The 26354-nt window shown below is 40.9% G+C and overlaps 1 protein-coding gene across 1 annotated transcript in view; it reads left to right on the top strand.

The window, feature by feature from the left end:
* Nucleotides 1–2142: 2142 nt before the first annotated feature.
* LOC309653603 (ELKS/Rab6-interacting/CAST family member 1-like) overlaps nt 2143–26354 on the top strand; it is a gene marked incomplete at its 5' end in the record, with an annotated part of 111814 nt that continues 87602 nt past the window's right edge. The window contains 5 exon segments of the mRNA XM_082478490.1: nt 2143–2154; nt 2937–3107; nt 6286–6381; nt 6885–7296; nt 8331–8491. Coding sequence (XP_082334616.1) covers nt 2143–2154; nt 2937–3107; nt 6286–6381; nt 6885–7296; nt 8331–8491 — 852 coding nt within the window.

The following is a 26354-nucleotide window of genomic DNA, read 5'->3' as shown; positions in this document are numbered from 1 at the left end:
ATGGACCATCCTGCAGTTTGGCCTGCGGAGGCCTCGGGGTGCTTGAAGGCGCAGGAGAGGGAGCTGTGTGGACCCATCGCCGCCCAGTGGCCTCTGAGAGGACGACGGCCTTGTTCGCAGGCTCAGGCACCAAATCCCTGGGAACTCGTAGGAATGCTTGAGGGGCACTTTACTGGAGGCTGAAGTCCTGCATGAACAGCAGGGAGGTGGGAGCTAGTGACATCTGGGCTACTGTTACAGTGACTCCATGTGCAGCCATAGGCTGGCGCCTGAGGCAACTCAGGTGACTGTGGCTTTGGAGTGAATTTGCGTTTTATGGCTCACATGGTATCTACAGATATTAGAAGGAGACAGCGGCAATATGCCAGGAGCAAGTCGTTTCTGGGCAGTGCTTATCTGCCTTCAGGGACCTCTGCCATAACTCTGTGGTCCATAAGTTGGGAACCACTGAGGTGGGATATTGGAAAGCTGAGTGCAAATGAAATCATTAACTCAATGTCAAGGGGAGCGTGCTCTTGAAAGGAATCCTGGGGTGAGTTCTCACCATACGGAAGGAACACCCGGTTGTTCCCATTCAGGATCCTAAAATGACTCCCTAATGTAACAAATCAACTTCTCTGGGCAGCTTGTTACCCCTTCATAACGAGTCCCCACCCTATAATGAGCCCTGTTTCCTGTGGCTCTGATCAGGGCAGGTGCTGTCACTGCTATCGGCAAACAGAAGGCTTCTTTTTGCTTCTAAGTCATTGCTTCTGCTTTTTGTACCTCCGTGAAACGCCACCTCCATCCCTTTGGTAATCTAAAGCCTACCATCTTTGCTGCCCTTCTTAACGCCCACTGCTCCAAGTCCTCTCAGCAACTTGGGCTTTTAGTGACTTTGGATTTTGTGAACTCCTGAAGCTTTTACACTTGGTGTCAGACATTTGCTGTGGTCTCTGTTTCGGGTCTGTCACTTGTCTTCTCGGCTAGACTGTGACTTCTGACATCAGTGATGCTTCATGTTTTCATAGCTCCTTGAAGGGAGTTGCTGGACACAAAATAGTGTAATATTTCAGTGACTTGCTGCGTGATAAAAAAATGAAAGCCTTTTTGTAAATGGAGATGTTCGTATATTAGATCTGCTTTATGTAGACATTTTAAAAATCTTTCATTCATTCAGTCACGCATACACACGCACACACGCACGTACACTCCTCATACAGGGCTGGTCACAGGTGTAGGCGCATAGCCTTCCGCTTAGAACAGAAATGTGTTCCTGCGAAAAGCATGCCCACCAATGTGGACAATCAAGCCGATGGTTCATAAAAACGGAGCCAATCTGCTTGGATCGAGACTGGGCATCCAGACCCCGTGGATCACGTGTCCACTTTCCCAGGCCTGGCGTGCTGCTCAGAAAACACTTGTTGGGTGAGTCGTGGTCATATATCTATTGGATTCAGCTCTGCTTCCTCTTGCTCTGCTTTGTGTTGACTTTATGTGAACAGTGGATTGCTGGCCTCTGGGTTAAGGGGAGTTATTTAATGCACACAGGCCAATGAACAACCACTAACTGTTGCGAGTTCAGGGGATCTAATATCTTGGGAGGATTTATACCAATTACTTAACTGCCTGAATACCAACCTTCCTATTAGTTTTATGATAAGATGCGCTTAGGTCTCACGTTTATCCCGAGAAGACAGCCTTATCCAAATCATCTATATTTTAGCAGGCAGTACCAAACTTCAGGCCTCAGAAACACATTTTAAATAATTCTTGCCATGCCATGTATTTTAAGTATCATTAAAAAGCCACTTTCTTACTTTTAAAAATATGTGTGCAGTAGATTTTGTGAAGCCTATAATAAGTCTATGAAAAATTGATTACTTTCCCACAGGTATAGGTTCAGATTTTTATTCTGCTTGCCAAATGAAAAATCTAGTATGCGTGGGTCCTTTATCTTATTTATGCCCTCTGAATAGAATCACCATGTTCCCAAACAAAGAGAAATGGGTTACTCGGATTGAGTAGCCTAATCCCTTCCTGTGGTGGGCAAAGGAGTTTGTGCAGCTCTAAACTAGGAAGCATGGATTTCCCTTTCAAATGCCTCATTTTCTTATTCTTTGCCTTTCAGTCAGCTCCATGTAAACTGGGTCAGAATATAACATGGGTGCTGAGGTGAGTTTCGGCTGCTGGTGGAACGTGCGTGTGATGGAAATAGGTCGCTTTAGGACCCAAGGATGATGCAGAGAGAGGTTTACAGTCAAAGATAATAATCGTTCTGTCCTTTAGTTAGCATTCCTGGTTTCTTTTCTTTTTTTTAAATGAACAGTATGTGCCAATGGCCCCCACGTACTTTTGTCTCAGTTCTCTGGCCCTCATTGCTACAAGTTGGTTATGGCATTGGCTGCTTTCCCAGCATTCATTCTCTCCCTGATCAGGAACCATGGCTCAGCACCCTGGTTGAGGGATAGGGAGGAATGGGGTATCATCATGCTCCCCTGTGCCTAAGTCTCTTCTGAATTACTCCCTCTCCACCCTTCCATCTGAGAGTCCTGGATACTTGTTAAACCCCCAGAACAGACGAGGTGGGGGAATTGGGCACCTTGTGCAGGTGACAGTGGCATAGATATAGCGCCTCGCCCACAACTAAGGTGGGAGTAGAAACAGCCTTCTGAGCTGGGGCGGCGGGTGAGCACACAGCTCTCACTCCACAAACAAGGATGAAATAGGCAGCGCACAGAGGCTCAAGAGACCGCTGTGATGAGTAACTCTGAGTACAGGGGGCCACGGCGGTGCTCTGTGAGCTTGGACACTTACACTGGGGCTACAATGTGGACCATCTCAAGGACCATGGTGGTGAGTGTGAACCGATTCGGCCTTGAGGGGCCAGGAGGGCTTTTCAGCTGGAGACTTTTGACAGTGTGATTGGACCCGGGGCTTTTGAAATTGTCTTAAAGAGAATTGAGAAGTTGTCCTGTTTAGTGGTTTTAAAACTTTGCTTTGATGATCTCCCCGAGGGGCTGTTCTGGTGGGAGGATCTGGGGAAAGAAGCCGAGAGGCTGGAACCTTGGGCTCCTTTTCCCACTGATTCAGCAGTTCCGCCTCTGTTTTACTTCTTGAGCTGCCAGGTAAGAGTCCCTTCATCCATCCTTTCCTCTGTCCTTTCCTCCTTTCCTCCCTTCCTGTGGTTAAACACATAAGTTGGAAACTTTTGTTAACTGTTTTTAAGTGTACAGCTCAGTAAAGTATACTCAGTGTTAAATAGATCTCCAGACTTTTTCCTCTTGCAAACTGCAACTCTAGTCTCTTTCAATAACAATTCCCCCTTTTCACCTCCCTCCAGCCCTTGGTAACCACCATCCTACATTGTTTCTATGAATTTGACTAGCCAAGATTTCTTTTCAAAAAGCAATCAAGCAGCTGAGAAGGCTTGATAGCCTCCTGATGTATCCATCATTCTTCACTGTCTGCACCCGCCCCCCAGACAGTGAGGAAACTGAAATCCCAGAGGTCCTGGGAGGCCCAGGTGGCCACACAATGCAGATGTTATTCACACGGATACTTAAGCCGGATTGCCAGGTTCACATTTTGGCTCTGATGCTCTGTATGTGACACTGGGCAAGTGATGTAACGCAGTGCCCCAGTTTGCTCATCGGTTAAAGGGACGTGATGGTAACAGAATCTGCTTTATAGCCTTGTTGTGAAGATTAAGTGAGGTAATCTACATAAAGCACTGGGAATAGGGCCTGACACTTATGTACGTGTCTGCTATGATTGTTAAGTGACTTCCTAGCATAACAAAGTTCCTTGTAAGGAGAGCTGTGACTTTGGGCCTACAACCAGCTCCCGTGGTGCATGTCTTTTGAGTTTCCACTTAAGACTGAATAGATAGATAGCTTTGACTGGCAAGGTTTCCTCCTACACATCCCTATCTTTCATCTAGGGCATGCCATTGATCTTGAAGGATGCTCCATCAATATCTTAATCCTCAGGGGGAAAGTCATGCAGTTCACATCATACAGCACAAGAAGGCCGGTCATGCGATGGCATTAATTCAACAGATATTTATGGAATGCTTTGCTGTAAGGACACCTGGGGTAGATGCTGGGGACACTGAGCAAACCAGCCCCAAATCCCTGCTCTCGAGGAGCTTGTGTTGTCTTGGGGCAAACCTTTGTAATGCAGCCCTTTTAATCAATGAAATGTTTTTCCTGAACTCATCTAGCTAAGGAAGATGAAAAGTTTGCTTAAAAATATTCAGGTTTGGAAAGGAACGCTCTAGACCTGTTGCTGATGGTGCTTTCGAAAACTGGTTCGTAAAAATAGACACTAAACATGGCGTAGAAATACTGGTGATTTCAGATTTGAGGCGATTTTTCAGATACAAAGTTTGCAAGTCGGTTTATCTCCAGTGCTTATTCTGGGGTTGCGTGTGCAGTACAGTCCCTCATCCTTAGAACTCGGTAAGGACAGCATAAGACTCACTTTACCTGTGCTTCAATCAGATGTCAGGAGGAATGTGGGATTCCTCCTGCCTACGCCTCTCCTGGGCTTCCTCCTTTCCTCCTCAATGTGGGCAGATGACATTCAGACTCAGAGGAAGCAGAAGCAGGGGTAGTGCGGTTGGGACTGATCTTCCAGAGGGAAGAAAATAGGAATTGCCATCACAGGCTGGGGCTTTCCAGCTACAAGAAAAGATCTGCGGTACAGATATCATGCTGCTTGCTACCTCCTTGGCTATTTGGGTCATAGCCGGTGCTGTAAAGCACAGCTCTTCTTTCCTGGGGTCCTACAAGTACTTCATTGGTAGGTACTTCCCAACACAGCATTTCCAGGGTGCCACTGCTAGTCAGTCAAGGTTGCTGGGTGATAGGCATCCCATGTACTGTTAGAAACTGCTGGGACCTGTGTGGCGGCCTTAAAGCTAACGGACACAATCACCCGCAGCCGTGGCCCATTATTCATTGCCCGCTATCCCCACTTGTTTCCCGTTAAGAGACTGCTATTTTGTTCAGCTGGGGTGGAGAACCCTTGATCTTAGGGAGCAGGGGGGCCCCTCTTTTAACCCTAAGGGATGAAGCGTGGAGGTCTGGGCCAGTTGTAATAAACCCATTCCCAAACCCAAACCCAAACCCAAACCCAAACCCATTCTCCTTTACAACTCTAAGTGTCAATGTGACACTGGCCAACGAGTCTGGTGGTTTCTAGGAAATATTTTTTTAAATTTCCCATATAGGACTTCCCCGATGGCGCAGTGGTTAAGTATCTGCCTGCCAATGCAGGGGACACAGGTTCGAGCCCTGGTCTGGGAAGATCCCACATACCGCGGAGCAACTGGGCCCGTGAGCCACAACTACTGAGCCTGCGCGTCTGGAGCCTGTGCTCCGCAACAAGAGAGGCCGCGATAGTGAGAGGCCCGCACACCGCAACGAAGAGTGGCCCCCGCTCGCCGCAACTAGAGAAAGCCCTCGCACAGAAACGAGGACCCAACGCAGCCAAAAATAAATTAAGTAATTATTTTTTTTAAAAAAAGAGAGCTTTAAAACCAAAGGTCAGGGGAATGACTGCTCATGAGTTTGGGGCTTCTTTTTGGGAGGATGAAAATGTTCTAAAATTGATCGTGGTGATGAATGTACCAAAAGAATTTAATTGTACACTTTAATGGGTGAATCGTATGGTATGTGGATTGTCTCTCAATAAAGCTGTTATTTAAAAAAAAAAAAAAGGTCTGCAGGTAGCTAGACTTAAATTATAAAAACAAATATTAAGCCTGCAAAAAAAAATACATAGGGGATAAAAATACTTGTTATATTTATGCAATTTTAAAATAGCTAAATGCCGTGTTACTGCACAAAATTTCACTGGTTAGGAAAAACAACAAATTGGAAACAGTGTCTGCCTTCAGGAGTAACTGGATGGGACAGAAGAGACTTATTTTTTTCCCTGTATACTTTTATAACTTCTGATTTGATACATGTATTAAAAAAATAAGTGTACATATAATTAGTAACAACAGTGTCATACCTCTCCTTAGTACAAGTATAAACTCCCAGGTTGCATATTTTGTTCTGAAAAGAATAAAGAATGAAATATATATGTTTTTAAAAATCAGTCAAAGGAAGTAAAAAAACTGAAAGATTCTTACATTTGTCTCATCTCACACTAAAAAGCATTTAGTCATTTCTCTGTTATTAGGCATTATAATCAGGCAGAATTCTTTCTTACCCAACAGTCTGACACATCTTTAAACAATGACACAGTTGACCATTCCCTCCTCCTTGAAAACTTCCTTTCCTTCATTTCTAGTACATCGCACTCTCCTGGTCTTCCTCCTCCCTCAATAACCTCTTATTAATCTCCTTTGCTGAATTCCTCTTCATTTCCCAAGAAGGTGTCCAGAAGGTAAGTTCCATGAAGGTGGGAATTTTTGTCAGCTTTGTTCACTACTGTATTCCCAAAGGCTAAAAAAAGTACCCAGAACCATACTCAATAAATAACTGTTGAATGAATACATGAATGAATCAGCACCTCCAGGCTCACATTTTGAAAAGCCATAGAAGTAAACTATATTCCACATAACCTTTATGCTTAATCTACTTTATTACATTATATTTCTCTGAACATTGATAATCAATACACTGTTTATTATTTGATTAGCCAAAATACTTCATTCCCTGCTCTTTCTCCATCAATGTGTTTTACACAGTATGTGCAAAACGCACATTTAACAGCTCTTATACTACTTCTAAAAGCATGAACGTAGCATAGAAAAAGAGCAGCTGTTGCTATGGGAATTTTCACTTTTGTTTCTAGTATTAATGTTGAATTAACATAATGACATACTTTAGTAATTGAAAAAAAGGGGGGGACACCCCACTAGACTTAACTAAGATATCACAGTAAAGACAGCACCCGGAAAGTGTCGGAGGCCCGCGTGCGCCCTAGTCGCACTCCCAGGAGGCCGCGGGACGCTGACCTGGCGCTGTCGCGCGGGGGCGGGGCTCGCGCAGACGTCGGCCCGGGGCGGAGCTGGGGAATCGCGCAGGGGGCGGGGCGCGGTGACGTCGGGCGTCCCGGCCGAGCTGTGGCTGTGGTGGTGGCGGCGGTGTCGGCGACGGCGCCGGCGCCCGGGCAGCAGCGGCAGCGGCAGCCCTGAGCAGGGTGGGAGGGCCGCGGTGGCGGCAGCTCGGGGTCGGGCGGCGCCTGGAGCTTCCCGCCCGTCGCTGGCGCTAGGCCCCTCGGCTCTCCTCCGCTCGCTCCTCCTCACGGCCCTGGCTGGGTCCCGGCAGCGCGCCCCCGGGCAGGGCGGAGCCGTAGGTGAGGCTGGTGGGCTGGGGGCTGGGGGCTGGGGGCTGGCGGGCGGGGGCTCTGGGCTGCGGGACGGCGCGGGCGCACACGCGCACACGGCAGGCGCCGGGCGGGCGGCGTCTGTCTCCTCCCGCTTGCCCTAGGAGGCGGTGCGGTGCAAACAGTGGGCCGCCGCCTCCGCCGCTGCTTCAGGAGCCAGTCACGCAGAGCCCGGGGCGGGCCGCCCCTAGGAGCCTGGCGCTCGCGGACAGGGGGGCTTCCCGCCCGGAGGCCCTCGGGCTGCCCGCACGGCCCGGGAGGCCCCGCCAGCGGCCTGTCCGCGGTTCGCCTCGGCGGCCGGGGAGGGAGGGCGGCGCGGACGGCTGTCCCCGTCCTCGCGGGCGGCGCCACCAGGGAAGTCCTTTACAGGTCTTTTAAAAGCATTCTGTCTCTTCTCTATCTGGTCATATTTTTTTTTTCTTTTCTTCCTGCCTTCCTCAGAAAATCTCTACCTACCTAGCTTTAGAGCAGGAAATTATCCGATTGAATTCTCGCTGTTTCTTTAACAAGAAATTCTTTGTAATGGTATAAACAGAAGAATCTTAGTTTGAACGAATAAAAATGACTCATTTATGTTTATTCTGCATCTGGTATTAGTCAGGTTTATGGCTTTTATTTCCTAAAATCGTTCTAGAAATATTTATTATGATTTTGTTCCTTATATTTTTATCTGCATTATATTGTTATTTCCATGGAAGGTTCTGGACTGTTTCCAAACAAATTCCTTCGAAGGGATTGTTTCTGGCACACTGTTACTTCTGATGCCCTTACATTTGTTAAAAAGAAAATGAGGGTTTTTTGGACCTAAACTGAGAAGAATTATAGTGGAGGGAAGATGAGAGATGTATTTCTTTAACTGCCATTTATGTCTGATCCTGCGAGAGTACAGAATTTTTTATGGGTGTGTCTTCAATTTTGTGGATCCAGGCGTTGCCCACTGCCCAGCTCCTCTGACTATACCTGACCCAGATGCTCAGTTTCTGTGTTTTCTGTATTGATCGTAGGTGGAGGAGTTACTGATGGCCATGGAGAAGGTAAAACAGGAGCTGGAGTCTATGAAGGCGAAGCTGTCCTGCACTCAGCAGTTACTGGCAGAGAAGGAAACTCATTTGACCAACCTTCGGGCCGAGGGAAGAGAACACTTAGAGGAAGTTCTGGAGTTGAAGTAAGTTTTATAATATTGTTCTTCAGGCATATGCTTAGTTGAAATGCTTGTCCTCATCGCTTTCATCTTCTGGCTCTGTTTGTCATGCCTGACACACTTAGCCTAATTTTAATGCTCACTTGTGTTTCTCACTCCTTAGAACAAATTTGGGACAAATCCTCGTCAACTAGAAACTTTTTTTGCCTCCCTGTCATTGAATTTTGCAGTCCTCTAGAGTGTATGTATCCGTATGCAATTGTGTCTCTGAAATTCCTAAAACCTTCTGGAAAGTTCTGGCAAGTTGTTGAGCTTTCTGAGGAAGATAACCATTGCTCCTGAGGTCATACGATGGCTAGGCAATTCTTAAAAACATTTTTTATTATAAACATTTCCAAAGGTACACAAAAGTAGAGAATAGTATAGTGAACCTCCTTATACCCATCCCCCATATTTCACCATTAACATTTGCCACACTCTCCAGTCAGTTTTGACAAAATTGTCACTTTTAGCAGAACCATTCTTGACATCATTTTCGTACTTTCCAGGCATCTTGCAGCTTCCTTGAGATAGTCTGTTGTGAAGGCTGTATATATCTGCTGTGCAGAATACAGCTGCTGCTTTTTCTGCTCTGTGACTTTGAAAAGTTCTGGTTTCCTTCTCTTCAGAACAAGTATGTCTCTTTTTTAAGTCCCTTAGTACTTTCTCCATCACTCCAATCCCCACCCCTGTGTAATTGTCCTGCTCTCATTTTACTGAAACCAAGTCTATGCTGGGACCCCTCAGTTACCTTCATCACCTCAGCAGTTACCTGTGTTCTTGTCGTCGTCTCTTCTGACTCAGAGGAGATACTGTCTCTCCTTCACCAAGCTCGCTTCTTATTTCTATCACAGATTTAAGCTCTGGTTCCCTCCTCTGCAATCTGTCTCCATTAATTTTCTTTCACATAATCTTTGCTCACTTTCTGTTAGTTCCTTCTTCTCTGCAATAAATACGCACTCTCTCTGACCTAAAGTAAACAGTCTTTCTGAGCCCAGCCAGTGCTTGAAGCTAACATCCCCTCTTCTTTTCTGCTACTTTGAACTATCAATACATGTTGAATATGAGAATTACAAAGTAGCAGAGAATCTTGCCATGACACCTCAGCATGAATTTTCATGGGGCATGATTGTTTTGATATCATGACGGCAGCCCAGGAGTTGAGGAAACAAATATCGGGGTGTCCCCTGTGCTTATGGATTATTAGGACACAGTGGGAGGTTAAGAGAGCCTGATCTTTCAGAAAAGAATTGCAGGTGATGTGCTCTCGGAAGTGACAGATACTGGAGCCAGAAATAGGTTGATACGCAGGGAGAACGGGGAGAATTTAGGGTTCTGAGTATCGTGATGAGAAAGTTTGCTTTTTACGAGCAGGTTAGTAGAAGCAGTTGAAGACAAGGTTTTATCCCTGATGATAAGAACATAGAGGAAGGATGGGTATAATATTCGGGAATACAAGGTATCGATGTGATACTCCTAAGCACAAACAGGCCCTGCTAAAGCAACGGTGTAGGAGTATTGTTTCGTTTTCTCTGTGTACCAATATCTTGACTTGACTTGTCACATCTTTCCCACTCAGTTCAAGTGTCTATAGCAAAACAGTGGTGGATTTGTGAAGGAATTTTCCTTTATTATTAGGATTTTGAAAAGATATGAAAGAATTTTTTAAAGAATGCTTGACTTTAAACCATTAAAAGGGAATTGCGTGTGATTTTCTTTTTTTTTATTGTTATTATTTTTGGAACCACAGTACTAAACTTTCTTATGGACTTCCCTTGCCAACCCAGGTTAGAGATTACATTTCAGAAAAATACTGTGATTTGCAAGACTGTTTTTGGTAAGGTCAAACACTCACACACTAAGGCATGGGATGAGTCATTAAAGTATTCAGAGAATTTATAAGTGGTATAGAAATTTGATGAATAAACATTAAATAAAAGTTCTAGAAATAAGGTGTTAAAACCTGGCTCTGACAGGTGACCTGTCTCTTAAATCACCTTCCTCATTTGCTCAGGAGATACTACTACAGCATCATGCTGTTCTTAGATTTTCGACAAGTTTTTTGTCATGCAGATTTACTGACTTAAAAGTTTTTAAAGTAGTCTTTGCTTTAATTTGCAGTTAAATTTCTCCTTGTTGTTGTCTCTCATTTTCATATCTTAATAAAATGGTTGTTTAATACCTTTCTTTTAACAAACTAAGCACTTCAGGCCTAATCGTCTATGCAAACATGCTGTTGAGAGTGGTGGCTAATCCCAAACTCCTAATGTATCCCTCCTCCACACTCTTTTCTCCTTTGGTAACCATAAGTTTGTTTTCTATGTCTGTGGGTCTATTTCTGTTTTGTATATAAGTTCATTTGTATCTGTTTTTTTTTTTTTTACGTTCCACATATAAGCGATATCATGATATTTGTCTTTCTCTATCTGGATTACTTCACTTAGTATGATAATCTCTAGGTCCATGCATGTTGCTGAAAATGGCATTATTTCATTCCTTTTTATGGCTGAATAATATTCCATTGTGTGTGTGTGTGTGTGTGTGTGTGTGTGTGTGTGTGTGTATGTGTGTATGTGTGTGTATACATATATATGTATAAATATATAAAACACATCTTCTTTATCCATTCACCTATTGATGGACATTTAGGTTACTTCCATGTCTTGGCTATTGTAATAGAGCTGCAGTGAACACTGGGTTGCATGTATCTTTTTGAATTATGTTTTTCTCTGGATATATGCCCAGGGGTGGGATTGCTGGATCATATGGTAACTCTATTTTTAGTTTCTTCAGGAACCTCCATACTGTTCTCCATAGTGGGTGCACCAATTTACATTCCCACCATCAGTGTAAGAAGGTTCCCTTTTCTCCATGCCCTCTCCAGCATTTATTGTTTGTAGATTTTTTTGATGATGGCCATTCTTACTGATGTGAGGTGATATCTCATTGTTGTTTTGCTTTGCATTTCTCTAATAATTAGCAGTGTTGAGCATCTTTTCGTGTGCCTTTTGGCCATCTATATGTCTTCTTTGGAGAAATGTCTATTTCGATCTTCTGCCCATTTTTTGATTGGGTGGTTTGTTTTTTGATATTGAGCTGTATGAGCTGCTTGTATATTTTGGAGACTAATCCTTTGTCAATTGCTTCATTTGCAAATATTTTCTCCCATTTTGAGGGTTGTCTTTTCATCTTGTTTATGGTTTCCTTTGCTGTGCAAAAGCTTTGAAGTTTCATTAGGTCCCATTTGTTTATTTTTGTTTTTATTTCCATTTCTCTAGGAGGTGGGTCAAAAAGGATCTTTCTGTGATTTATGTCATAGAGTGTTCTGCCTCTGTTTTCCTCTAAGAGTTTTATAGTGTCTTGCCTTACATTTAGGTCTTTAGTCCATTTTGAGTTTATTTTTGTGTATGGTATTAGGGAGTGTTCTAATTTCATTCTTTTACATGTACCTGTCCAGTTTTCCCAGCACCACTTATTGAAGAGGCTGTCTTTTCTCCAGTGTATATTCTTGCCTCCTTTATCAAAGATAAGGTGACCATATGTGCGTGGGTTTATCTCTGGGCTTTCTGTCCTGTTCCACTGATCTATATTTCTGTTTTTGTGCCAGTACCATACTGTCTTGATTACTGTAGCTTTGTAGTATTGTCTGAAGTCAGGGAGCCTGATTCCTCCAACTCCATTTTTCTTTCTCAAGATTGCTTTGGCTATTCGGGGTCTTTTGTGTTTCCATGCAAATTGTGAAATTTTTTGTTTTAGTTCTGTGAAAAATGCCATTGGTAGTTTGATAGGGATTGCACTGAATCTGTAGATTGCTTTGGGTAGTATAGTCATTTTCACAATGTTGATTGTGGATTTGTCCATTTCTTCCAGGTTGTCCATTTTATTGGCGTATGGTTGCTTGTAGTAATCTCTCATGATCCTTTGTCTTTCTGCAGTGTCAGTTGTTACTTCTTTTTCATTTCTAATTCTATTGATCTGAGTCTCCTCAGACTTTATCTTGATGAGTCCGGCTAATGGTTTATCAATTTTGTTTATCCTCTCAACGAACCAGCTTTTAGTTTTATTGATCTTTGGTATCGTTTCCTTCATTTCTTTTTCATTTATTTCTGATCTGATCTTTATGATTTCTTTCCTTCCGCTAACTTTGGGGTTTTTTTGTTCTTCTTTCTCTAATTGCTTTAGGGAGAAGGTTAGGTTGTTTATTTGAGATGTTTCTTGTTTCTTGAGGTAGGATTGTATTGCTATAAACTTCCCTCTTAGAACTGCTTTTGCTGCATCCCATAGGTTTTGGGTCGTCGTGTTTTCATTGTCATTTGTTTCTAGGTATTTTTTGATTTCCTCTTTGATTTCTTCAGTGATCTCTTGTTTATTAACTAGTGTATTGTTTAGCCTCCATGTGTTTGTATTTTTTACAAATTTTTTCCTGTAATTGATATCTAGTCTCATAGCATTGTGGTCAGGAAAGATACTTGATACAATTTCAATTTTCTTGAATTTGTCAAGGCTTGCTTTGTGACCCAAGATATGATCTATCCTGGAGAATGTTCCATGAGCACCTGAGAAGAAAGTATATTCTGTTGTTTTTGGATGGAATGTCCTATAAATATCAATTAAGTCCATCTTGTTTAATGTATCATTTAAAGCTTGTGTTTCCTTATTTATTTTCATTTTGGATGATCTGTCCATTGGTGAAAGTGGGATGTTAAAATCCCCTACTATGATTGTGTTACTGTCGATTTCCCCTTTTACGGCTGTTAGCCTTTGCCTTATGTATTGAGGTGCTCCTATGTTGGGTGCATAAATATTTGCAATTGTTATATTCTTGTTGGATTGATCCCTTGATCATTATGTAGTGTCCTTCCTTGTCTCTTGTAACATTCTTTATTGTAAAGTCTGTTTTGTCTGATAAGAGAATTGCTACTCCAGCTTTCTTTTGATTTCCATTTGCATAAAATATCTTTTTCCATCCCTTCACTTTCAGTCTTTATGTGTCCCTAGGTCTGAAGTGGGTCTCTTGTAGACAGCATATATACAGGTCTTGTTTTTGTATCAATTCAGCAGTCTGTGTCTTTTGGTTGGAGCATTTAATCCATTTACATTTAAGGTAATGATCGATATGTATGTTCCTATTACCATTTTCTTAATTGTTTTGGGTTTGTTATTGTAGGTCTTTTCCTTCTCTTGTGTTTCCTGCCTAGAGAAGTTCCTTGAGCATTTGTTGTAAAGCTGGTTTGGCGGTGCTGAATTGTCTTAGCTTTTGCTTGTCTGTAAAGGTTTTAATTTCTCCATGAAATCTGAATGAGATCCTTGCTGGGTAGAGTAATCTTGGTTGTAGGTTTTTCCCTTTCATCACTTTAAATATGTCCTGCCACTCCCTTCTGGCTTGCAGAGTTTCTTCTGAAAGATCAGCTGTTAACCTTATGGGGATTCCCTTGTATGTTATTTGTTGCTTTTCCCTTGCTGCTTTTAATATTTTTTCTTTGTATTTAGTTTTTGATAGTTTGATTAATATGTGTCTTCGTGTGTTTCTCCTTGGATTTCTCCTGCCTGGGACTCGCTGTGCTTCCTGGACTTGATTGACTATTTCCTTTCCCACATTAGGGAAGTTTTCAACTATAATCTCTTCAAATATTTTCTCAGTCCCTTTCTTTTTCTCTTCTTCTTCTGGGATCCCTATAATTCGAATGTTGGTGCGTTTAATGTTGTCCCAGAGGTCTCTGAGACTGTCCTTAATTCTTTTCATTCTTTTTTCTTTTTTCTTCTCTGCAGTAGTTATTTCCACTATTTTATCTTCCAGGTCACTTATCCATTCTCCTTCCTTAGTTATTCTGCTATTGATTCCTTCTAGAGAATTTTTAATTTCATTTATTGTGTTGTTGATCCTTGTTGTTTATTCTTTAGTTCTTCTAGGTCCTTGTTAAACGTTTCTTGTATTTTCTCCATTCTACGTCCAAGATTTTGGATCATCTTTGCTGTCATTACTCTGAATTCTTGTTCATGTAGACTGCCTATTTCCTCTTCATTTGTTTGGTCTGGTGGGTTCTTACTTTGCTCCTTCATCTGCTGTGTGTTTCTCTGTCTTCTCATTTTGCTTAACTTACTGTGTTTGGGGTCTCCGTTTTGCAGGCTGCAGGTTTGTAGTTCCCGTTGTTTTTGGTGTCTGCTCCCAGTGGCTAAGGTTGGTTCAGTGGGTTGTGTAGGCTTCCTGGTGGAGGGGACTGGTACCTGTGTTCTGGCGGATGAGGCTGGATCTTGTCTTTCTGGTGGGCAGGTCCACGTCTGGTAGTGTGTTTTGGGGTGTCTGTGTCCTTATTATGATTTTCGGCAGCCTCTCTGCTAATGGGTGGAGTTGTGTTCCTGTCTTGCTGGTTGTTTGGCATAGTGTGTCCAGCACTGTAGCTTACTGGTCGTTGAGTGGAGCTGGGTCTTAGCGTTGAGATGGAGATCTCTGGGAGAGCTTTTGCCGTTTGATATCACGTGGAGCTGGGAGGTCTCTGGTGGACCCATGTCCTGAACTCGGCTCTCCCACCTCAGAGACACAGGCCTGGCACCCGGCCAGAGCACCAAGACCCTGTCAGCCGCATGGCTCAGAAGAAAAGGGAGAAAAAAAAGAAAGAAAATAAAGTTATTAAAATAAAAAATAATTATTGAAAATAAAAAAAATTAAAAAGTAATAAAAAAAAGAAAAAAAAAAGAAGAGAGCAACCAAACCAAAAAACAAATCCACCAATGATAACAAACGCTAAAAACTATACTAAGAAAAAAAACAAAAAACGGACAGACAGAACCCTAGGACAATTGGTAAAAGCAAAGCTATACAGGCAAAATCACACAAAGTCCACTGCCTCACTTTGGGGATGATTCATTGTCTATTTAGGTATTCCACAGATGCAGGGTACAGCAAGTTGATTGTGGAGATTTAATCCGCTGCTCCTAAGGCTTCTGGTAGAGATTTCCCTTTCCTTCTTTGTTCACACAGCTCCCGGGGTTCAGCTTTGGATTTGGCCTCTCCTCTCCATGTAGGTTGCCTGAGGGCGTTTGTTCCTGCCCAGACAGGACAGGGTTAAAGTAGCAGCTGATGCCGGGGCTCTGGCTCACCTAGGCCTGGGGGGAGGGAGGAGTACAGAATGCGGTGGTGAGCCTGTGGTGGCGGAGGCTGGCGTGACATTGCACCAGACTGAGGCGCGCCGTGTGTCCTCCCGGGGAAGTTGTCCCTGCATCACGGGACCCTGGCAGTCGGGGGCTGCACATGCTTCCGGGAGGGGAGGTGTGGATAGTGACCTGTGCTTGCACACAGGCTTCTTGGTGGCTGCACCTGCAGCCTTAGCGTCTCATGCCAGTCTCTGGTGTCCGTGCTGATAGCCTCAGCTCACGCCCATCTCTGGAGCTCATTTAGGAGGTCCTCTGAATCCCCTCTCCTCACGCGCCCGAAACAATGGTCTCTTGCCTCTTCGGCAGCTCCAGACTTTTCCCGGACACCCTCCCGGCTAGCTGTGGCACGCTAGCCCCCTTCGGGCTGTGTTCACGCAGCCAACCCCAGTACTCTCCCTGGGGTCTGACCTCCGAAGCCCGAACCTCAGCTCCCAGCCCCCGCCCGCCCTGGCGGGTGAGCAGACAAGCCTCTCGGGCTGGTGAGTGCTGGTCGGCACCGATCCTCTGTGAGGGAATCTCTCCGCTTTGCCCTCCGCACCCCCGTTGCTGCGCTCTCCTCCGTGGCTCTGAAGCTTCGCCCTGCCACGCCCTGTCTCCGCCAGTGAAGGGGCTTCCTAGTGCATGGAAACCTTTCTTCCTTCACAGCTCCCTCCCACTGGTGCGGGTCCCGTCCCTATTCTTTTGTCTCTGTTTTTTCTTTTTTCTTTTGCCCTACCCAGGTACGTGGGGAGTTTCTTGCCTTTTGGGAGGTCTGAGGTCCTCTGCTAGTGTTCAGTAGGTGTTCTGTAGGAGTTGTTCCACACGTAGATGTATTTATGATGTATTTGTGGGGAGGAAGGTGATCTCCATGTGTTACTCTTTCGCCATCTTGAAGGTCTCCCCACTTTTCAGTTTTTTTTGTCATATGTATTACTGTTTTGGCCATCTTTATTAATACATTTTCACATTTCTGATTATTTTCCTATGATAGGTTGTTAAAAAATTGAATCTATTCATCAGAGGGGATCAAAGGAATTATAGGAGAGGTTTTCCCATATACGTTTATGTATTCTTAAAATGTTTTAACACTTATGTTTATTACTTTGTAATGAGAAAATGTTACAAAAATGACCCTACAAATTACTATATTATCCACCTTATATTTGGAGAGAAAAGCAACATTGCTAGAAGATAGTTTCTGCTTCCTAAGGATGATACGGTTGTGCTTATAAAATAAAAGAGATGAATATACTTATTGACACACTGTCTTCTAGAAGGATTGGACCACTTTAGGTGATCAGGCATGTAAGAATGCATGTATCACCTTACCTGTTCATATTATGTTTAAAAATCTTTTGCCTGAAAAAAAACTTTTACCTCTTTCATAGATTAAAAAGTTTTGTCTTACCTTGCTTTCATTTGCAATTCTTTGTTTACATTTTCATGTGTTTATTGTCAATTTGCATATTGTCTGTGATTGGTATATTCCTATTTGTTAATTTCTCTTGGGGACAGTAAGGTCTTAGTATTTCATTGACGTTTATGGGCTTTTTCAATAGTGAGGATAAAGTACTTTCACAGTTGTGAATAATTTTTAGTTTTTGTCATTTGCTCATTAGTTTTTGACTTTTGATGTTTATAATTCTAGATTTCGAAGCAGTAAAATGTACTATACTTTTCTTACATTTGTAATTTGTAATTTTTTTGTAATTTCTTACATTTCGTTTTTTGTTTAGAAAGTCCTTCCCTATCTGAGTATCATTAAATATGTTATATTTATTCTTTTTATTTTCTAATTAATTTGCATTTTATACCTAGTTCTTTAATCTTCCTGGAACTTATTTTTAATTTTGTGTGGGGAGAACGTATTTATTTTGATGTTTTCCTAATAATTGCAAAGCTTTCTAAATACTGTGATCAGTCTCTTTTCTTTTGGTTTGTGGCATTTCCTTTTTCTTTCTTAAGTGCTTAATTATTGTGAGATTTGTTCCATTGATCTCTTTGTTGATATTCTTTTTCCAGGACTACATTGATTTGATTATAACAGGCTTTCAATTTGTATTAATGGCCGATTGGGTGTTGAAAAAAATGTCCTTCAAATATATATGTACACACACACACACATATACATATATATATATATATATATATATATATATATATATATATATATATATATATATATGCTGTTCTTAACTCTTTATTCTTATGTGCTGCCAGACATTCTTACCCCACTCTTATATGCTGGCTGCCTCAGGTGTCAGCTTAAATGGTACGTCTTCAAAGAGACCTTCCCTAACCATCCTGCCTAAAGTAGGGCAGTCTGTGCCAGTATCAGCACAAATAAATCAGTCAGCCTTTCAGAAGTCATTTCCTTTCACACCAAATCTTCCAGATGCAGTTCTCATGTTCCTCATTATTGGGTGAGCTGTTAAAATGAAGACAACTATTGATCCACCGTCAGCTCCTATTTAATTGCTTAAAACTTCCAGCAATTAAATAGGAGCAAATTCTGTCATTTAAGAGAAGTGACTTACTATTGAAGAGTATAAATTCTAAAGTTGTAGTTAAAAAACTTATACAGTACATTTTTTTTTAATACAGTACATTTTTGATTATGTCCTAGATGAAAAAGACAGCCAGTGTCTGGGACAAAAGATCAGCAAGGCTCTGTAAAACCTTTGTCCCAGTTTAAAATGAAGTATTAGGACATCTGTGCCATAGAGATTCAAGCTAGTGTCCCTGAGAATTTTCAGCTGCACCAGAGTGGTGATTGCTCAACAGACTAAACTGGAGAGTGTGGGATAATTATCACAAGAGGACCACATACAATGATGACATGGAAAGTGATTAGTTACAAACAATCAATAGCATAAGAAAAGGATATTAAAAGAAAGTTTTTAGAGGTACTGATTTCAATGAGAAAAGGCTGGTGAGATATTTTGATTCTTTATTAATTGGTTTTCTTCATGCAGGGCTTTCAAAAAGAAAACAAGTAATTTGAGCACACTAACCAACTTTATTTTTCATGAAAAAAGAAAGCCCTTTGTGATTTTAATGCTGCTTAACTCTTTTCTTCACTGTTCATGTGGTTATAATCTTAAGCAAACAAACAAAATATTGCTCTTATAAGGCTGTGGTGCTTCAATGGCAGTAATGGCACTGACCCTAGTACAATTTTCAGTAGATAAACAGAGCTAATTGATTTATAACCATTATTCTAATTAAATAATTATAAATAATAAGCTTCATGTTAGGGATTATGTTATCAAGTGTGTTGTTTTGTCTTTATTTCTCACATGTTTTACTTTGGTGAAGAATTACAAGCTGTAAATGGTACAGATGAACCAGTTTTCAGGGCAGAAATAGACACAGCTGTAGAGAACAAACGTATGGGCACCAAGGGGGGAAAGTGGCGGGGAGGGTGGGTGGTGGTGGGATGAACTGGGAGATTGGGATTGACATGTATACACTAATATGTATAAAATAGATAACTAATAAGAACCTGCTGTATAAAAAAATAAATAAACTTCAAAAATTCAAAAAAAGAAAAAAAAAAAAGAATTACAAGCTGTAATCCAAATGAATTGAAGGGGCTATTGAGATGATCCAGTCATTGCTTTTTGAAAAACACTTTAAGCTGCAGACCCCTTTTTCAAATGAATATTATTCAGATATGAAAATAAAACTTATTATTTATTAATTAACTAATTTATTTTTTGGCTGTGTTGGGTCTTCGTTGCTGCGCACAGGCTTTTCCCTAGTTGCGGCGAGCGGCGTGGGGCGCAGGCTTCTCATTGCGGTGGCCTCTCTTGTTGTGGAGCCGGGATCTAGAGCGCAGGCTCAGTAGTTGTGGTGCACGGGCTTAGTTGCTCTGCGGCATGTGGGATCTTCCCGGACCAGGGCTCGAACCCGTGTCCCCTGCATTGGCAGGTGGATTCCCAACCACGGTGCCACCAGGCAAGTGCCTAAAACTTATTTTCAGAAGTAAAATGAAAAAGAAGGCAAAGCTGTTCTGATCGAGACAGGACTGGGGAGCCCAGATGCCCCAGTGTGGCCCTGCCAGGCATTCCCTGAAGATGTTCTTTAGAACCCCTAGGGCTTCCCAGGGCTGGGTTCAATAAGCCACTAACCAAACCTTTTGATTTTACAAACAGGAGCAACAACAGTAACTGCCATTTATTGATAATTTACAGTGTGATAGGTGTTCTGTCTTACTGCTAATTATTATAATAACCCTGTAGATTAAGTTTCATAATGTTCATAGTATAGATTAATAAATTAAGGCTCAGAGTATTTAGTTAACTTCACTGAAGTCATCCTGATGGAACCAGGAATTGAACCCAGAGCCAGATCTTTCTTGGTCTGTGTTCTCCCGTTAGAGAAAGGGTCCTTATCAACTTCTTTCAGTTTCTGTGACACAGTTTTCCTGATTTCTGCCCACTTCTCTGACTGCTCCTCTTGTCTCCTTTGCCCGCCTCTTACCCTCTGCCTGCCATCTAATGTTGAATCAGTCCTATAACTATCTCCTCTTGCTGTGTTTTCTTTTCCTAGGGAGGCTCATTCACTACCTTGGCCTCAGTTAACATCTGTGTATCAGAGCTTCCACACTTAACATCTTTAGCTCATATTATTCCTCTAAGCTCCAGACCCACATGCCCAGTTGCTCCCTCAAACCTTTTCTCAGCATCTCAAAAGCACATTACATTCAGCTCAAGATTTCCCCTCAATTCTGGTCCTTCCTTATTTTTTCCCATTTTTGTTTATGGTGCCACCAACTTGTCCATGGTGTTTAAGTCAGAAACTTCAGAATTTTCCTTGATTGCTTCATTCCCTCATTTCCCACCCTGCCAGTCAAATCCTGGTGATCTTTTTTCTCTGAAGTATTTCTGTAAGCCATCCATTTTCCCACCCCACAGCCACTGTCATAGTTTGGTCATGTCGCTGTTGGCTGACATTATTGCAGTGGTCTCCCAATTTTCCCATCTTTCTGTTTCCCCCTGATATGCAGCCTCCTTGCAGCCAGTCTGAGCTTTTGAAAGTGCCCATGTGATGTTTGAATCCTGGCTCCACCACTCACTAGTTATGTGAGCTTGGCAGGCTGCTAAGTCTTTCCAAACCTTAGTTTCCTCATCTGTGAAATGGTTATATAATTCTTACCTCATGTACTTGTTCTAAGAATTAAATGTGGTAGTATGTGCCCGGCATCACTATTAGTGATGATGGTAGAGATGATCATACTCTGCTCAAAACTTTTTCGGGGCTTCCTGTTGCCCTTAAAGTCCAAAACTCTTGTCACACTTCCTTGGTGCTCAGTCTCCTTAATCCCTCAAATGTGCTGTGCCCCCTCCTTCTTGAGGGTCTTCACCTACGTAGTCTTCTCCTCACAGTAGAAGTGTTGTGTCTTTAAATAGTTAATGGAAGTTAACTTATTCTTCAGATCTCACCCAGCCCCCAAATCTTCTCTTATCTTTTACTACCTTGGATTTATAGCTTTTATCCCTGTTTGCAGTTACAATTGTGTATTTTTGTTGCTTTTGGGATTAATGACTCTCTTATCCACCGTTATCTGTCTTATCTACCTTTATATGGAGACAGACCATGTTTATTATACCCACCTGCCATGGTATCTCTGTCAGGGAGGGAGCTTAATGCCTGCTACTAACTAAAGATCTTTCTTCCGTCAGTGAGGGATTATACTTCAGTATTTTTTTTCTGTTCTCCAATGTTTGGTTAAGTTTATTTTTCAACAGCACTGCCTCCTTTGTGGGCAGAATTGTCTGAAATGGACTCTTTCATGTTAATTACTAGTTCTTGTTCTTGATGGAGAGAACTCCCAAGGTAGCCGGAGCCCTCTCAGAATCTGTCATTCTTCTGGTATTGAAATAGGCTAGGGGTTCGTTTTTCCGCCTAGGATAAAGTGCTGTTCTTGTGTTCCTGTAGGTTTTGTGTTTTTGTGGCACTTGTCTATACATTGGGATTCATATTTTCTTTTGCTTAAGTCTGTGTAAGAAATATGACATATTTTAGGTCCAGTAACGTCATCAAATGTTCCTTTGTGAACCTCTCATTTAAGTTTTCTTGTTTTTGTTTAGATACCTTGGGTTAAGCAAGTAGCTTTTTTAAAAAGCCAATTTTCCTTATAATATGGGGATCAAAGAATGTGTTCTTAAAAGCTGTCAGAAAAAACGAATTATATAAGCATCTATCCCAATTCATAAGTTTAGTTTAAAAATATTTTAAACATTAGTAATGAATCAGGTATCCCTGTGTTACTTTTTTGTTTCTCAAATACCTGAGAGAAAAAAGAAGCCTGCTTATTTATTTATTTTCCAATAAATATGAAAGGGATAGAAAGGAAATTCTTGAAACTGTTGATTATTGTTGCTTTCAGATTTTCAGTGTCCTTATCTCTAAGATCATTTTTATAGGAATCTTTGACATCAAAATTTTGGTACTGAGATTAAAGTAGTTGTATTTTGTGGGGATTCTCAGGGAAAGATGCCATTTTAGGAAGTAGGGTGAGCGGAGAGAAATTAGGATTCTTTCCAATCTTTTCTGTTTCTTCTCTCATTCCTTCTTTCAGAGAGAAAAGATCCTATGGATAGAATTTTTGCTTTTTAAAAAAATTCTCAAGCCTTACAGCGATACTTGGGCTCTGCTAATTAAAGTAGCTTCATAAGTAATAACTTTCTTAGAAAACACTGTCTTTATTCCTTATGGATGGAATTGAATGCACAATCATTTAGCTTTTCCTTTTTTTTTTTTTTTTTAAGTAACAACCCAATCCATTTCCACCAAAAATTTCCTTCTAGGAAAGTGGTTTTATGATCAATGGAAAGTGTTATATGATTAATGGTTCTGTAGATATGAAAGTTATAGGCTGGATATCTGCTCCCTTTTATCATCTGTGTCATGCATCTTGTTTATAGTAAATTGAAAAAGGTACATTTAAATGACCAGTATTGTTGAAGACACGCTCTGCTACCTGGCAGTTTCATTTCTGTGTGTCTCCTTGAGAGAAACTTTTGCACATGTGCACAAGGAGACAGGTAGATGTACATGTGCTTGTCGTAACAGTGAAAAAAGTGGAAAAACATCTAACTGTTCCTCAAGTAGGTGAGTGGATAAGTTGGTATTTATTCACAAAATGGAATATGAGTACACAGTCCCTTCCTGCAAAATACTTAGGGCACATGTATGTTGGAATTTAGATGTTTTTCAGATTTTGAAAGGTAATCCAGTATATAAACTGTATATTGTGTAATACTCCCATTGGGATCTGGACAATACCCAGTAATCAAACATATTAAATCTGTAGCAAAACTTAGGAATATTCATATTAAATTGGATAAATAAATGGTAAATAGCCTCACAGCAGTTGAGTCAGGTTTTTCCATTAAGCGTGGAGAAAAATGTAGTCTTTTTAAAGCTCTTTGGATTTTAGAATTTTGGATAAGGAATTGTGAAACCTGTATTATACAGTTCATAAAAGTGAATGAGCTAGAGTTATGTATATCAGTGTGGATAAATCTCAAACACGTTTTTAAAAAATTGAAGTATTGTTGACATATTATATTAGTTTCAATATTTTGCTATTGGGATACATTACAAAATGATCAACACACTGGGTCTGGTTAACATCCATCACCACACATAGTTACAAAGAACTTTTTTTTCTTGGGATGAGAACTTTTAAGATCTACTCTCTTAGCAACTTTCAAATATGTAATACAGTGTTATTAACTATAGTCACCATGCTGTACATTATATTCCCAGGACTTATTTATTTTTATAACTGGAAGTTTGTACCTTTTGACTCCCTTTACCCATTTCACCCACTCCCTGTCCCCCACCCCTGGCAACCACCAATCTGTTCTCTACCTGTGAGCTTGTGGTTCCACGCCCCCCTCCGAAATGGTAAGATTTTATTTTTTTTTATGGCTGAATAATATCCCATTGTGTATATCTATACACATATGTGTATAGATATACACACCACATTTTCTTTATCCATTCATCCATGGATGGACACTTAGGTTGTTTCTATATCTTGGGTATTATAAATAATGCTGCAGTGAACATGGGGGTGCGGATATCTTTTCGAGTTAGTTATTTTTGTTTTCTTTGGATAAAAACTCAGAAGTGGAATTGCTGGATCTAATGGCAGTTCTATTTTTAATTTTTTGAGGAACCTCCATTACTGTTTCGTATAGTGGCTATACCAGTTTACATTCTCAGACACATTATGTTGAGTAACATGAGCAATTTGCAAAGAGAATCAAGAACAGATGACATCACTTCTGTGAATTTTAAATAAGCAACAGTGAGGGGTGGGGGAGAGAGAGAGAGATATCTGAAGCAAATAAGGCAAATTGTTGTTGGTGATTTCCATACGTTGTTGTATATTTGAATGAGTCTCTGTAGCCCCGAGCTTCTGCTTTCTTCTCTAACCTTTTTAAGAATGCAGGGTTACAATTGAATTAGGTGATAGAGCATAATACATGTTGGGACTGGAAGTGTTCTTAAAATCAACTGAATTATCCTTTTTTCTTTTAAGTGAAGTCATTCCTACTTGTTAAGAAATTTTCTTGAATATTGATTTACTTTTCCCTTTTCTGACCTATGTCTGTTACTTTTTTCTCTTTTAATATATTTATTTTTTGTTGGAGTATAGTTTACATACAGCAAAATACATGGATCTTCCGTATCATAGTTCCATGAGTTTTGACAAATGCCAGTAGTCGTATAATGCAGTCTTACGAAGATATAGAACATTTCCATCATCCCATAAGTTTCCCTTGAGCTCCTTCCCAATCAGTATTTTCACTGCCCCGAACACATAGATAGTGTTCTAATTCCTTTCACTTTAGATTAGTTTTGCCTGCTCTAGAACCTCCTATACATGGAACCATATAGTCTGTACTCTGTTGTGTTTGGCTTCTTTTGCTCAGTGTACTATATATTTTTTTTAAAGTTTATTCGTGTTGTTGCATGTATCCATAGTCATCCTAATATTGAGTAGTTTTCATTGCATGGATATTGCATAATCAATTTATCCATTCTCCTGTTGATGGGGTTGTTTCCAGTTTTGGCTCTTATGAATAAAGCGGTTGTAAACATTTTTATACAGATGTGTTTGTGGCCATGTTTTTATTTCTCTTGCGGAAATATCTAGGAGTGGAATCGCTGGGTCATAGGGTAAGTGCATGTTTAACTTTCCCCAAAAGTATGCAGTCAGCTGAAGTGAAGTGAAAGATTTTGTGGTCATAGACCTAAGTATTCAAATTGAAAATACAACGCGATGAGTAAATATGGATGTAGGAGATGAATGAAAATAATGGTAACACATGTATTTATTGGAGTTTATGTGATAAAATTGGTGAGAGTCGAGAAAACAAATGTATTTTCCTTTTAAATACCCCGTGAAGATCCCATATGGTTTTATTTCTTCTCAACATGCTGTTAAAACATGAAGCAATCTTTTGTATTGTCTGTTTACTACCTAAATTGATTTTCAAAAAAATTTTATTAATTTTTAAAGATTTCTTTTATCTACTTAACATTTTTACAGAAGCATGTGCAAAAGAGTCTTTGATATGCCTTATTTGATGGTTGCCATGGAAAAATTAAGGGATTGTATACAAAAAAAATATTTATACCTTGGTGTTTTGCTTTTGAAACAATTATGATTTTCTCCATAATAGTTTGACTTTTTATTGTTATTTTATCCCCAGATGCTTCTTTGGTTTTATTTATCAAGATTCTCTTTCTCTCTCTTTTTAATTACACTTTTTAAAGATTTGTTCCTTGTAGAGAAATGCAGTTAAATTTTATATGTTGATCTTATATGCGCCAGGCTTGCTAAACTCTTTTTTTTAAAAAATATTTAATTATTTATTTGTTTTATTTTTGGCTGCGTCAGGTCTTAGTTGCTGCACGCAGGATATTCCTTGCGGCATGCAGGATCTTTCGTTGCGGTGCGCGGGCTCCAGAGCGTGTGGGCTCTGGTGGGCTGTGTAGTTGTGGCACGTGAGCTGAGTTGCCCCGTGGCATGTGGGATGCAGAACCCACGTCCTCTGCATTAGAAGGTGGATTCTTAACCACTGGACCACCAGGGAAGTCCCTTGCTGGACTCTTAATTATACAGATATTTTGTCTGTAATTTCTTCTGAGTTTTCTTCCTACAATCTCTGTATAATGACTTTCTTGCTTTCTAATTCTTATACCTTTGGTTTCCTTCTCTTGTCGTAACTGCACTTGGTCTTAGTATCTGTAGAACAAAATACAACAGTGGACTGTTGTAGTCTATCAGTTGCCTAGTGTAGATTTGAATTTTTACAAGAAAGCCCATTATTAAAGAGGTAAGTCTTGAAAAAAAATGTGAGTAATTTGGTTGGTTTATTCTGGTTAGCTGATGTTCTTGGTATATGTTCTATGCTATTTTCTCCCCAAGACAGAATTATTTATGTAAATAATTTTGATGGGCTTCATTTCAGTTTAACACAGTTTAGTGATAGTGTGTGTGAAAACATCTTAAACAATGGCAGTGTACAGGAGTGCTTTTCTGTAAGATTGTAAGGTCATGATCTCTTTGTACTCTCCCTCAATATCAGTCTTCCTTGCCTCTTCTCTTTCTCTGGAGGAAAAGGGGGGGAAAAAAAGGAAAAAGGAATTCTGTAGCTTCTGGAAAGCTTTGGGCACACAGTGACTTCAG

This window comes from Balaenoptera physalus, assembly GCF_965194825.1.
Source record: "Balaenoptera physalus genome assembly, contig: HAP1_SCAFFOLD_670, whole genome shotgun sequence".
NCBI lineage: Eukaryota > Metazoa > Chordata > Mammalia > Artiodactyla > Balaenopteridae > Balaenoptera > Balaenoptera physalus.
The sequence above is the reverse complement of the archived record's forward strand: the minus strand, read 5'-3'. Positions and strand labels throughout refer to the sequence as shown.